The sequence below is a fragment of the Puma concolor genome, chromosome D3 (assembly GCF_028749965.1).
Source record: "Puma concolor isolate L17-30 chromosome D3, mPumCon1.1.hap2, whole genome shotgun sequence".
In the NCBI taxonomy this organism is placed as follows: domain Eukaryota; kingdom Metazoa; phylum Chordata; class Mammalia; order Carnivora; family Felidae; genus Puma; species Puma concolor.
In genome coordinates, this window is record NC_141678.1 from 804477 (window position 1) to 819167 (window position 14691).

General features: G+C 66.2%; 1 protein-coding gene across 11 annotated transcripts in view; it reads right to left on the bottom strand.

Annotated features, from left to right (window-relative positions):
* Positions 1 to 14691, bottom strand: part of FBRSL1 (fibrosin like 1) — a 79433-nt gene that overhangs the window by 51522 nt on the left and 13220 nt on the right. For 10 of the 11 annotated variants that reach the window (XR_015242139.1, XM_086681372.1, XM_086681370.1 and 7 more), the window contains exon 2: positions 10807 to 11007. Coding sequence is in view for 10 of the 11 variants with exons in the window: in XM_086681372.1 (XP_086537498.1) it covers positions 10807 to 11007 (201 nt within the window). In the remaining variant the exon portion in view is untranslated. Of the gene's footprint in view, positions 1 to 7392; positions 9979 to 10806; positions 11008 to 14691 lie in introns of those variants that run through there. The other variant, XM_086681373.1, reaches the window with a different exon arrangement.

Here is a 14691-nt window from a genome sequence, read left to right on the forward strand (position 1 = left end):
CCATCCATCCATCCATCCATCCATCCATCCACTCATCTGTCCACCCATCCATCCGTCCATCCGTCCGTCCATCCACCCATCCATCCATCCGTCCGTCCGTCCATCCACCCATCCATCCATCCGTCCGTCCATCCATCTGTCCACCCATCCATCCATCGTCCATCCATCCGTCCACCCATCTGTCCACCCGTCCATCCACCCATCCGTCCGTCCATCCATCCGTCCATCCACCCGCCCACCTACTCATCCATCCATCTACCCATTGATCCACTCATCCATCCACCCACCCACCCGATGCTTACTGGATGCCTAGGAGCTGGCTCTGTTCTGGGCAGTGAACACATCAGGCACACCCCCGCCTCCTGAAGCCTACAAAGTAGAGGGTGGCACATGGCTGGCAAACAGCCACAAGTACCAAAAACACAGCATTTTGAAAAAGGACAGGGTAGCCGGGGAGGGGACACCTGTAAAGGCGTGGAGCTGAGTCAGAAGGCTGATAGGAAAACTACGGGACGGCACCTCCTGGGGGAGGGGAGAGCCCCAACACGGGGCACCCGCAGCTTCTGCGTGTAAACACACCATGGCTGGCTCAGCTGCCAACAGTCTGGAAACTGGCTTGCAAATCTAACAGCCCGCTCCTACACGGTGGTGTGCCACCAGAGCGTGCCCTCGGACTGGTGGGGCTGGGACTCTGCCTTCAGGCTGAGGGATACGTAGAAATAAGGCACTGCCCTCAGCCTGGCAGGGCCAGGTCACGGCTCTCAGAAGGGTGGGGAGAGGACAATTCCCTTAAACTAGCATGTTTAGGTCACTGCCATCAGACTAGCGGGGTGAGGGACACTACTCTCAGACTGGGGCGTACCAGGGGCACCTGGGATCCTGAGCTTTCTGGCAGTAACAACAAGGCCGTGGCCACTCACCCTTCCAAGACACCTCCCAGGCTGCCACCCCATCTTGTGCCCTCCCAGCTGTGTGCCTCCCCTGACCTCTCCCCGACAGGGCCCCCCAGCCCGGGCTCCACTGCACATCCCAGGAGCGAGTGTCCGCCTCCTGGGCCGGACGCAGACAGGCAACATGTGGTTCCACTTGGCGATCAGGCCACAGGCGTGTTAGGGGTGAGGGGTGAGTGGCCAGTCCAGAGGGTGCTGCTGAGAAAGGGCCCAAGGAATAGGACCCAGCAGTGCCACCGGGGAAACAGCAGACTGCCCATGGCTGGTGTGCCCCTCAGTCCCTGGACCTCACTGTCCCAGCTGCAAACCCACAGCTCTGCCCCGGAAGCCCCCTCCAGTGTCTCCAGGCCTGGCTGTCCCCCTGGGCCCCCTACCACTTGCTCGTCTCACCAGCAACAGGTACCCAGCTCCCTGCGGCTCAGTGGGGCCCCCTGACCCCGCAGAACCTGCACCCGCACCTCCCCTGCCATATAACCTGTGTTCCATTCAACGTGCCCACCCTCCAAGCTCCAGGGCCTAAACCCATGCCCAGCAGAGGCCTGTGCTCCCGGCCCAGTTCTTCGGTGAACGAGAAACTGCCAGGGAGCCCCGCCTTGGGGCAAGGTCACAGAGCAAGGCCAGCCCGGGGAGGCACCCTTCATACAGACAGTGCAAGCACACTCGGTGCACGGGGTGGGAGCAGGTGAGCCCTGGGGTGTGCGACCAAGCCCTTCCCCCCACCGACACACACACGCACACGGCTGCCTGCACAGCCTCCACCCCCCCCCCCCCCCACACACACACACACAGCCGCCGGCTCCACTGCTGTGCACCTAAAACAGCCCTCTCAGAACGTGAGAAACGAGTCATGGCTAAGCTTGGGTGTGTTCAGGCTGGTGTCCCCTGGAGGGTGGTCGTGGGGCCGGCCGAGACTCACAGGGGGAGTTCTTGGGGTTGCATGTGGGATCAGATGCAACCTGGTGCCTCCGCTGGCTATCACCTACTCGGGTGATAAGCTTGAGCCCTGCTTCTTCCAGAAATCCTTCCCAATACTCTGTCCGCTCCTGCATCAACCAGGCTGGGTGAGGGACCGTAAAGGCCCCAAGTGTCCCTCTGAAAGTGAAGCAGGACCACGGCTGCCCTGTCTGTCTCCCTGCATCATGCTGTGAGTGTTCAGTGGGAAAGGTTGTCCTCTGTCCCCGATGACCACGCCCGGGGTCCGGCGCAGGGAAGGGGGCTCGGGCAGTGCAAGTGTCCCCATGCCCAGTGCCAGGGAGCAGGCTGCCGCTATCTGAGGCTGGTCACCCCTTCCGCTGTGCCAGGTTCTTCCACTGAGACTTGGGTGGGTAGATGGGTGGGTGATGGATGGGCCAACAGATGGACAGATAGGTAAGATGCACAACAGATTATAAGGGATGCTGCTGAGGCCAACTCCCAGGTGACGTGTGGCCAGGAGGCCCTGGGGGACACAAGCTGCCTGTGAGCCCCGTCTGTGCCTGGGCGTGGTCTCCCTTGCCAGAGGGACAAGATGGGCAGCCATGTCTGGCCCCCAGAATGTATCAGAGTGGGTTCAGGAGTGGTGCCCCCAAGCTGGAGTGGGGTTCTCTGGGCTCTTTTTGGCTGGGCCACTGAGCCACTCGGATGTCGTCCCCATCACCTGAAAGACTAAGGACTTGATTCAAGCCACCCAGAGCTTCCTGCACCTGCAGAAACCTGCTACCCATCCACTGCCCACTGGGGGCAGTACATCAGCTCGTGCCCTGAGCTGCTCACAACCCCCGGAGCCCCTCTGCAGGACAGCCGGGCACTTGGGCCCTCCCCGGGCGGGCTGGGAGAGGCTCCCTGATCCCTGCTCTACAGGGGCCCCTTCTCCCTTTGCGGGCAGACACGTCGGCACATCGGAATCCCTCCGCCTGTTCCACACCTGTCTTCCCAACTGGAATGTAAGCTTCGTGAAGGTAGGGACCGTCTTCTGTCACGTTCACTGCTACCCCCGATCCACCCCCCACACAGGGAGTGACAAGGGAGCTCACGCCGAATGCTGAACCCTTCCCTCTGACGCAGGGCCAGGTGGGTCTGGGCGGGCCGGGTGCCTGCCACCCCGGGCCCCCTGTGTCCCCTCTTCTGAGCTCACAGGAGCCCAGGGCTTGCGGCAGCCCCGCCCCAGCCTGCTGCTCCTGGGGAGGGACCCGAGAGGGTCCAGCAAGGAGGCCACAGAAGCCTTCTGTAAGAAAACCAGGCCAGCAGCAAAGACAGACCCAGCACGCGGCAGGCGTACAGACTTGCTTGCCGTCTCGCGTGCACGTGAGGCGCGTAGGGTTGCTGGCACCTCACCTTACAGAGGAGGAAACGGGCCCAGAGGCAGGGGCAGGCGGGGCTGGGGGTTGAGAAGGGTGACGGGGGGGGGGGGGGGGAGAGCGCTGAGCCCCCGCCGAGGGGCCGCACCTGTGGGATGACATGCCGACGGCGGCACAGCCCAGCCTGGGGACCGCGAGCGCCCCTGAGCCGCAAGCCAGCTGTGAGAATGAGTCGGGTGGGAACAACTATTTCCCCGAGTAGGAATCAGCCGTTCCCATCGGCTCGGGACCCGGCGCTGTTCTCAGACTTCACTGAATTAGGGCTCCGCTCCCGACCACCCTGAGGAAGCAGTGTCCTTACCCCACCACACGGGCGAGGAGACCCAGGCACCGAGGGGCGGAGTCAGCTGCCCAGAGTGCCAAGGAGGCCCCTGCCAGGACGCCAGCCCCCTGGCATGCAGTACTGACGTGACACGGACATGGGGAACAGCACAGACGGCCCATGTGGGGCATCCAGAACCCGCCTCCCTGAGCGCCTGCCTCTGCCAGGCTCGGGGTCACGGGGCCTGGCTGTGAGCTGAGGACAGGTGCACAGGGCACGAGGGGCCTGGAGGGGCCTGGAGCGGCAGGGAGGGCTCGCAGGGTGGACAGTGCAGGAGCTGAATGTGGATGGCAGTCAGTCAGAAACTAGGCAAGTCAGGGGAGGAGGGTGACTCAGGTCACCAGGAGTAGAGGGAACCTTCCAGAACACTCTCGGCAGGGGAAGGACATGCTCAGATGGGCTGCAGACGGCAGGGCGACAGGAGCCTGGGAACCCAGCAGTTGCCACCGCCGCGGTCTTGCAGAGGAGGGTCAAGGTCAAGGACACAGACTCCAGGGACGGAGTTGCCTGGGCTCCAACCCTGGCTGCCTGCTGTCCTGTTCGTCCTGGGCGCGTTAGCTGTTGCTTCTGGGGTCTGGCCTCAGCATATTCGTCTGAGACGCGAGGACAGCAACGCCCGCTACCTCCCAGGTGTGGCGAGCTATGTCAGCGGGTCAGGGGTGTTGGGCCTGGACGGCGGGGAGGCCAGCTTCTGTCAGGTGCCCAGGGGCCGTGGTGGCGGGCGGGGCGCGGTGACACCCGTGTTACGGACACGAGACCATTCAGCTCGTCGGCTTCGCCGTGGGTCCGCCGGGGAAGCCGTACGTTTCGGGAAGCGCGCACCTCCCCCCTGCTGACGACTCCCTAGGATGAGCGGTCCCTGTGCGTCCCTGGCGTGTCGGGGTCTCCTGTCTCAGGCCCGATCCTGGATGAGTCTGGGGTTCTTCATTCCTCATCAGTCCAGATCGGGGTCACTTCGGTGGCGCTTCCGGCCTGGTCATTCTCTCTGTTGTTCCCTGCGTCACTCCCCTCCTCACACCCACCCTCTCCAGCTCCTCGTGGCCACCGGTCTCGGGCCCATCTCGTCCTCCAGCACAAGCACCGGGTCGCTCCGACACCGCTTAGTGCATGCTCCCTGGCTGATGATGCATCCTGACAGCCGTTCGCTTTGAATTATTTTCTAATGAAATCTCATCGACAGACATTCGGAAGGTAGAAGCAAGGACCGGCCTTGGGTGGGGGTGAGCGGCACAGGACGGCTCTCGCGCAGACGCCAGCTCACCCCTGGGACAGGGGGAGGTTCAGAGCTCGCGGGGAGGCTCTGGGCTGTCGCGCCAAGTGCCGGGGATTCAAACCATGGGCTGGCTGAGCGTGAGCAATCCAGCAAGAGTCACGAGGGTGAGGAGAGAGACTCGGGGAGACAGGTCCCTGGGGACCCTCCCAGGCCAGGCCGCCCTCCACTCCCCCCAGGCCGGAAGCCACACGGTTACGGAGCGTGTGAACGCACCCGTCTGACCCGCGGAGGTCTATACCGGCAAGACCCACACCCCCTTCCCGAGACTTGCTACAGAGAGAGAGAAACATCCCGCTGATAGTTTCGTTGATTGCACGTTGAAAAGATACCACTGAGAACACACCACGTTAAAATACGTTATTTAGATGCATTTTGTCCCTTCTCGAATTTTGACGTGGCCACCAGAGTGTTCACGGCTGCGTGGTCTGGCCAGGACCCCATCACGCAACGCTGCCGGCAGGCTCCACCCGCAGGACCAGACTTGCCTTTGAACAAGGCCGGGGCCCCCTCAAGTGTTGGGGCCCCAACCCAGGCCTGGGGCAGGCTTCTTGCCGAATCCCCCCAGGCCAAGTGGGCAGCGGGACACGGACGCCACCTTCCTCAAGCTCCCTGGGTTCGGCAAGCTGCCCGGATGGGTGGTGGTCCCCACAGCCTCAGGCCAGGGCAGGGGCAGCCTGGATGCACGCCGGCCCCTTCTAACCCAGTGAGTGACTGAGCCACGGGCCGCCCGGCTAGATCTGAGCTCCAGGGGGCAGGGCTGGTCTGCGTCGGACGGACGCCTCTTCAGGGCCCGGAGCAGCACCTGGTAATGGAGGTGCTGGTGCAATCCTCACTCATCGAGTGGCGGGCCGGCCCAGGGCTCCTCCTCCCTGGGCGTCTGCGTGATGGGGCAGGACATGTCGGGAGGGCTCGGGCATCCACCTGAGCTGGGAGCCCGCTGGGAGAGCACCGCCACACTCAGACGGGGACACGGACAGACACACACACGCGCACAGATGCGCGCGTGGGGCAGACGAGCTCTTCCAGGGGGCCCTGGACCGGGGCGACCCGGGCAAGCGTGGATGAGGCCCACCAGGGGGTCCCCGTGCTCAGGAGGGCCCTCCCCTCCCTGCGAACCACCACCCCAGCCCCACCACCGCTGCCCTTGCTCCCCGGGGCACAGCAGGGATGGGGTATGGTCTCCTCCCCAGGGCCCCATCCGCTGAGGCTGACGGGGAGGTGCGGGCTTGCAAGAGGCGGGCTGTGGGGCTTGGAGGAAGACCCCCGCAAAGCACAGCGCCCAGCTCCGGTCCCCATACGAGGGGTCCCCTGGAACCCACGGCACCCGAGGCCTCGTTCCACCCCCCAAACGCCAGGCAGAGCTGCCCCACTCTCCCCACAACAGGGCGGGCCACACTTCTGGCCCTGGGGCCACATTCCGCTGGAGCCCAAGCCTCTCTCTACCCCAGGCCACGCAGGGGCCCGTGCAGGTGTGTCCTTTGGCCAACGAGTGGTTCCTAACATTAGAATGAGCTGCCAGTTCACGATCTCCAAACCCACAGAAAGACCCAGATTACCAGCTGCCAGACACATCCAAGGTGTGGCCACACAGGACCCTCATTTCCTCAGGGCGACGAGGGTGCCAACAGCCCCCCGCCCCAGGACACAGCCCACGTGGTGCAGCCCCCTCCCCCCCAGCATGTGGTCGTCTCCCCAGAATGCACTCCCCTCGGGGACCCGTCACTTTGAACCCAAAGCCGGCTGCGGCCACGGTGTGGGGTGGGGTCCCCTAGGGCCTTGCAGGGGCCCCTCTGGGTTCTCACGGGACAAGAGCTGCTTCCTCAGCACGTCCTCAGGCAAAGAAGAGCATGGGTCCGAGGGCGCCGTGGGTCACCCATGGCGGCGTCGCTCCAGAGGGGAAGAAGTGGGCCCAGCCTAGGGGAGCTGTGGTTGCCTACCCTCTCCTGTGGACCAGCACCGTTTCCCCCACATAGGCACTCAAGTGCCAGGGCCAACACTCCCAGAGCGGAAAGGCCTAGAAGGTGGCGGCGGCACGGTTCACACCTGCCTGACCCCACCCACGAGCCTGCACAGAACCAACAGGGAAGATTCCAGCACTGCGGCCCTCAGGTCAGCAGGGCTCCGGGGCGGGGCGAGGGAGGGGTCGTACAGTCCACGACAAGCCTCCGAGGCCTCTTCTGCAGCCCCGAGAGAAAGACCCCTTCTAGAGCAGGGACTCCGAGGAACACGAAATGGTGTGAGGGCCGGGCCGGCCACGGAGGCCTGGACAGCAATTAAGGCGAGCGCAGTGCCCCCCCTCCCCCCCCCCCCCCCCCACCGAACACACATCACACAGCATGGCGAGCCGTGTCCAGGCCCTGCACCCTTCCCCGGGCAGCCCCTCCCCGGGCACCTCCTCCCCAGGCTGCTCTCCTGGTGCTCAGCAGGTGTGCAGTAAAGGGAGGCAAGTCCAGATGTGCAGAAAACCACTTGTGGGAATAAGTCAGTTCACGTATGACACACACTCACTGATGCTGTTATAAAAATAATGGCACGGCACTTTTTATTTTCTTTAATCAGAAAAATAAGCCCCGCGTTTCTGGGAGGGAGACCCGGGTGAGGACCAGATGCCTGAGGGCCCTGCTCTGGGCGGACCCCACACCCAGCCAGCCAGGACCCCAAAGGGCAAGAGGGGTGGGGTGGGGCACCTCCGAGGCCTTCGCAAACAGGATCAGCACGCGAGTGGCCGTCGCAGCCCCGTGAGACTGGGCACAGAGAAGGCTGGTGGGAGCACAGCCGGGCCACCCTCAGGTGGCTGATGCTCTCCAGAGAGGGCTGCGGTCCCCTCTCCCAGAGACCCTCAAATCCCGGAGAGTCAGAGCCGAGCCCTCGCCTCAAGCCCAGGACTCCGGGAGCACCAGTGTGGGACTGCCCCGAGCCAGGGGTCTGGGGTGAGGAATGGGCGACCCCTGAGCACAGGTGTGGGGTGGGCGGAGGGCAGGCAAAGCCCTGTAGTGTGAGGTCTGTCCCAAGAGGGAAGACCCTGGGGGGCCGGCAGCTGACGGCTGCACAGGCTGAGTGGGAGGCCGGGAGGAGGCGCTCCGAGAACAGCCTGGGGCCCTCCTGGTCCAGAGCTGGGGGGGATGGGACACTCTGCCTCTGCTTCAGTGCTTGGCCTCCTTCAGTGGAGGCGGGGCGGGGGGGGGGGGGCCCTCCTTGTCACCACCAGTTCCTAAGTGGCCACAGACAGCCTGAGCGCCCTTGCGTCCGTCCCCTCCCTGCATTCACAGAACCCGGGAGGTGGACACACATCCCCACCCTGGGCTAGAGGGGAGGCGAGTGGGACCTGTGGCTGGGCCCCAGAGGAGCCCGCTTCCGGCCTAGGGGTGGGGGATGCGCGCTGGCCAGCTGGGTTGGGGCCCAAGGAGCGCCAGGCCTGCAGCTGGCAAGCCCCACGGCACGTATGCACACACACCACGTACATGCACGCACACGCTGCACACAAACACTTGAGGGGCAGCACACACCTGGGGCGGGTGTGCACAAAGACTCCGACACACAAGGACACGTGGGCACTTCGGAGGCACAGAGGCACCGAGACCCCCTGCGAGAAGCCTGAGCCCTCGGGGGGCAGCCGTGTTCGCTCTCTTAGGGGCGTGTACATCACAGGGTAGCGGGCACGATGGGGGCGGGTGGGAAGATGCTGGGGGTCCTCTCCCCTCCTCCTGGTGCAGGTGGGCCTCAGCCCAGTGGCGGCTCTGCAGGGGGCTGCCTCTGCTGAAACCTCAGTTTGCAACCACGAACGGCCCGGCCTGTCTGGCGAAGGCCTCTGGCCAGTCTTGGCAACATAGGTGCCCAGCACAGCCACACCCAGGGTGGTACAGAAACCGGGCATCAGGCTCCAGGGCTCACAGATGGGGCCTGGCGGGCCACCGCAGGGGTGGAGGACCGAGTCCGTCGTGACCTCAGGGGCCTGCAGGGCCGGCCCGCTGCCAGGAGTGAGAGCTGGGGCTGATGGGCCCGCACCAGGTCCAGCAGGGAGCGCCGCGGCTGGCTCAGGGGCCCCAGGAGGGGCCGGCGGGGCGGAGCAGGCCGGCCCAGGAGTGACGGGGGCTCAGGGATGGGGAGTAAAGGCTGGGGTTTGCAGGGCTGGCCGGGGCCCAGAAGTGACTGCAGGGGCTGGCACGGCTGCTTTGGGCCCAGGAGTGGCCGCTTTCGTCGGCAGGGCTGTTCTGGGCCCAGGAGTGGCCGCTTGGGCAGACGAGGCTGTTCTGGGCCCATGAGTGGCCGCTTTTGTTGGCACGGCTGTCCGGGGCCCAGCAGCGAAGGTTTCGGGGGGCCGGGGTGCTCTGGGGCCTCAACTAACTGCTGGGGCTGACTGAGGCCCAGCAGTGACCCCTGGGGGCGGCTGGGCTGGCCCAGGAGGGACCTCCGGGGCTGGCACGGGGCTAGGAGCACCCGCCGGGGGCAGCAGCACTGGCCCGCAAGTGAGGCGGCGGGCCGGCGGCGTGGACGCAGCAGGAGGAGTGACTGTGGGGGCCGGCCCCGCTGTCCTGAGGACGCCCGGCTGGGCTGGCCGCGGAGACAGGGAGCCACCCATGACCGCAGGGGCCGGCAGCGGTGCCAGAGGGCCAGGAGGGACCGCAGCGGCCGGCAGAGGTGGCACGGGGCCAGCAGGGACCGCAGGGGCCGGCAGAGGTGGCACGGGGCCAGCAGGGACCGCAGGGGCCGACAGCGTTGCCTGGGGCTTAGGAGCCCCCAGCGCGGCCGGCAGGGCTGAGCCAGGAGTGACCGCTGGGGCCGGCAGTGCTCATCTGGGGCTGGAAGCAGCCGCTGGGGCCGGCAGGGCTGACCTGGGCCCAGAAGTGACCGCCGGGGCCGGCAGGGCTGTCTTGGGCCCAGAAGTGACCGCTGGGGCCAGCTGCGCTGACCCGGGAGTGGCGGCTGGGGCCGGCAGGGCTGCCCGGGGTCCGGGAGAGCCCGACGGGGCTGGCAGCGCTGACACGGGGCTGGGGGTGACCCCTGGGGCTGGCTGGGCTGGAGCTGCTGCTGGAGCTGGGCCGGGCCGTTCTGGTCCCAGTGGCTGGCTGGGAGCGGCCCCCCTTCTGGGGAGCACACCTGCTGGAAGAAAGAGCACGTGTCCACCCGGGCAGGCGTGCCTGCACACCCCCCGACCAGCCCGGGGCCCGGAGACATGCTGCCCCTCACCAGCAGCCCAATCCCCAAGGGAGCTGAAGGGGAGCGTGGAACAGCGAGAAGAACCCCTCTCTGAAAAGAAGGCGCAAACCAGCGAGTCCCCGAGGAGGAGAGCAGCTGCAGGACCGAGCCGGCAGCCGGGACACAGCCCCTGGTCCCAGGCTCCCCGTCCCATCCCGGCTGGGCTCTGGGGACAGCGAGGACGGCCCCTCCCGCCATGGGGGGAGGCCCCTGGGCGGGAGGGGCTCCGGAGGGGCTGCTCCCCGCACCTGGACCCCTGACCGCGAAGTCACGTGGCCCCCCCCTCCCCCCACAGGTACGCTGCGCTCCACAGACGTCCGGCAGGCGGAGAGCACCCAGCACTGAACCTGGCCCCCCGCGCATTACAGACACGCCGGACACCCCGTGGTCGGCGGAGCCTGACAGACGCGATGGGGAAACGGGGCCGGCCTAGCAGCGGGTGCGCCCTCCTGCCCCGAGTGCACGCTCCCCCACCCCCAGTGCCTGCGCTCCCAGCCCGGCCTCTCCGGCTGGGACCCACCGGGGGCGGGTCTTCCGTCTGCTCGGGCCCCAGGCTCACGGTGAGCAGCTGCCTGGGGCCCCAGCCCACGTGTGCCCCGCACCCCCTGCCCAACAACGATGGAGCACGTTGCCAGGCGGGCCCGATGCCGACGGTGGTGTCCAGGTGCTGGTGTGGCCCCGAGGGCACAGAGACCACGGTTCTGAGTGGGGGCGGGGCCCGGGGCTCACCTGCTTGGTGGGCTGCAGGGGGACCTTCTTCTTCCCCCGGTCGCAGGCAGGCTCCAGGTCCTGCTCAGGGCTGCCCATCTCCAGGGGCCGCCCGTTCTCGCTTGGTTCTGCAGACGGGCAGTTTTCTGACTCACGGGGCTTCTTGGCAAGGCGACGCTCCCATTTCTCCTTCCGCTCGTGTGGCTTCAGGGCCATGTCCTTCTGCGAGTGAAGAAGGACAAGGCCGGTTAATTGGCAGTGTCATCCCTCCAGTGACACCGTGTCAGGCCATGCTGTGCTGAGGGCGGGCCCGGGGTGTGTGACCGCACCCACCTGAAGGCGCCAGGCCCCCCTGCTGGGATCACAGCTCAGGAGGAGGGGCGGACGGGGCGGGGGGCGGGGGGGGGGGGGGGGGGGGGACTTGGGTGGGCCTGTCAGGACAGGTGGGGGGCAGGGGGAGCTGCAACAAAGCTGCATAAGGGAGCAGGCTTCCCAAGGGGCACCACCTGGTCACAGGGGGCCCTGATCCTTGGCCCAGAACTGGGCGGGTGCCGGGACCGATGGCTGCACCGGCCCTGGTGAGGCGCAGCCCCCGCCTAGGGTGCCCTGGGTTCCGGAACTGCAGGCCGTGCCCACAGCACATGATGACCGGCCCCTGGGGCAACCCGGGGATCTACCTGCCCACCCAGCTGCACGCAGCCTGGCACCCTGATATCACGGAGGCCCGTCTTAGGAAATCAGTCCCAGACTCGGCCAGGTGTGCAGACCTCCAGGGACCCCAGGCCCCTCCCTAGAATGGGGACTTGTGCCCATCTCGTTCGTAGCTGCACCTGGTGCCCAAGGCAGGGCCCGGCACGCAGCGGGTATTTACTGAGCATGTGCCGTGCAGATGCCAACAACAGCAGCCGGCTCTCATGCCCCGCGGGGTCCCCGCACCACCGTGCACTGCTCCTGCTCTGCAAAGGTGGTCCCGCACCCAGCACACCTGCAGTCCGGCCAGTGAGCCCAGAGCCCAGGAGGGCCTGGCATTGCTTGGTGGTGGGCAGGTAGAGTGTCACCCGCCACCCTCCTGCTTGGGTCCGTGGGGTGGGGTGGGAGGCACCGTCCCCACTGGGCTGCCGAAGAAGAGGGAGGGAACCGCAAAAAGGGACCCGGAGGGTTCTGAAAGCATTCACCCCAGGGGGAAGGGAAGAGGGCCCGGATGATAGTGATGCCCATGGCGGAGAGGCTCTCCCACATCCCAGGTGACACCCTCACGTCCCCACAGGAAATGCTTCCTGAGGCCTCTGCTCTCGGGTGGGCACCCGGCCACCGCCAGGCCTCAGGGGCCTCAGCCCACCCGGGTAGGTGGCAGCAAGAACCAAATTCCCAGTCTGTTGCGGTGCCCTGGCCTGGCGACGGAGACAGGGACACGCTGTTCCTCGTCCGGCGAGGTCCTCCGACCCAGTGCCAGCGGCCCCACCAGGCTGGCCGGACTAGAACCGTCTGTCCGGGCACGGAAGCTCCCGTGACTGTCCCGCCCCATGTGACTCCACAGCTTGGGCCGGGAGCAACCACGCACATGTGGGGGCGGCAGACTCCCCCTCACGTAGGGTGGGACGCCCCACGCCCCCAGGACTCTCCTGAGGGGCCCGAAATCACAGTCACACGGACGGAGGACAGCCCCTCAAAGCCTCTCACCTCTGAACTGACGCTAAAGGCCGAGCGTGCACCCTCCTGCGCCCCTCCCCGCTCCCTAGGGCCAAGGGGCAACAAACGGGAAGGGACAGGGAGACCAAGCTGGCACCCGTCCTGGGACACCTCTTGGTCAGGGACTGTCCCTCGCTGAAGCTCTGCCCTAAGTCTGATGCCCACCTTTGCCCAGGCTATAGGGCTCTGCCCAGAGCTCTGCGGGCTTGTGACACAGCAGCGGGTGGACCCTCACTTCCCAGATGGGACAGACCCTTTCCCACGCCCGCCCTCTGGAATCTCAGACCCCAGGGACACCGCGGGTCGCTGGCGTGTCTATAGCCTGTCCTGGAGTCCTGGTCACAAGTCCTCGTGCCCCTCTGAAGCTCTTGGCGCCCCTGCTTATCTCAGCACACAGGGGCCACTCCCCCACACCCCAACATGGCGGCCCTGCTCACACCGAGACCTCCGCGCTCCCTCCCTATCCGTGGGTATCAGGCGGACTCTGGACTCCGTGGCCCCCCCCCCCACATCTGCATACACAAAGCCGGTGCTCAGCACTGACTATGCCAGTCCAGGCACCGGTGACCAGCTCAGAAGGGAGTTGGCCCAAAGGGACAGGAGGGCAACCCAAGCAGGGGAGCTGAAGGGAAGGGCCCACTTGAGAGCTGCTTAGGGAGGACCCATGGGAGCCGCCCAGAGAGGAGCAGCCAGTGCAAAGGCCCTGAGGTGGCAAGGAGCTCCATGCTCCCTCTCTCAGGCCTGCCTCCCTGGCTCATACAGCCACAGGCGTCCCTGGGGAGGACAACCGAGGCAGTCCCTCCAGGGACGGGAAGGTCTCGGTAAAGACCACAGCCCGCTCTCCGCGTGCAAGGCTCTGAATAGTCATGGGCTCCTGGTGCCCCCACAACACACGAGTGCCATGCCTCCTTCCAGATAGTCTCGCTCCAACTCATAGCTTTCAGCCTCCTGCCCTGGGTCGCCGTTGCTGCTAACAGGCCGTTCCCTCCCACACAGGCCCTAGAGAACAGCGAGGCCCCCACCGGATGCTGCCAGTCAACTGCAGGGTGCCAGAGCCTCAGAACCTCACCGCCCCTGCCTCGGACACCCTGCCCGGCCCCAGCCTCCCATCGCGGGACGGAGGGTGGGCCCAGCAGGCTGTGTCAGAGCCCGCGATGCTGTAGGGGCGTATCGGCCAGGGCTTTCCGGAGAAAGAGAGCGGCAGGGCACGTGTATGTGGGGAGCCTCACTAGGGGGAGCCAGCTACACAATTGTGGGGGCCCGGATGCCCCGAGGTCTGGTGTGGATTCCCGCCCCGGGGCCAGAGAAAACCCCTGTCCCGGCTCAAGGCAGCAGGAAAAGCCGGGCCTTTCTGTTCTGTTCAGGCCCTCGGTCGATCAGATGGGACGCACACACACGGGGCAGGGTTCACAGATGTACATGCTAGCCTCGTCCAGAGACACCCTCACCGAACGTCTGGGCCCCTGGGGGACGCTGACCACGTCAGGGCAGATGCGGACACAACCCCAAGTGTGTGTGGACACGACGAGGAGGGCGGGAGTCAGAGGCATACCACCACGCATGCACACGCGCAATGCTCACACAGGTGCACACTCGCACAGTCCGGGGGAGTCCCCGAGCAGGACGGGGGGGGGGGGGGTCTCTGCCAGGCCCGCCCTGTGCCGTAGCCCCACTGGATGGGCTCCGGGGCCCCACCCCAGGCTCTCCGTGCCCGGGTGTGCGCACACCACGCGCCCGCCATGCGCCACCCACACCTCCGTACCGCCTCAGAGAGCAGCCAGCCCCCCCCCCACCCCCGCCCCAGATTCCTGGGGGCCGCCGCCTCCTGCGAGAAGTGGGCATCCTCCCACTGCGTGACTCCACACGGCCACACGGCGCGCTCCTGAGTCACGGTGAGGTGAGTCCCCCGCAGCCGCTTGTTCTGACGGAAGGAGCAGGAACGGCTTCTAGGACCTTCCTAGAAGGTCTAGGTAAGCCCACAGACACGGTTTCTGGCCCGGGAGCCAGCCTCTGAAGCTCCCCCCTCCCCCCGCCCCCCGTCGGAGCCCTGGGGGGATAACATGCCGGCCGCGGGGCACGCCATCGGCAGGAGCAGAGCCCAGCACGCGTTAACGTCTCACTACGGACCACGGAACCCGTGGGAACAGCCTGCCCCTCGGGGACACTGGGCTGGGCTGGGATCCGTCTTTCCAAGGAGCACTTGTAATCAAAACAGAC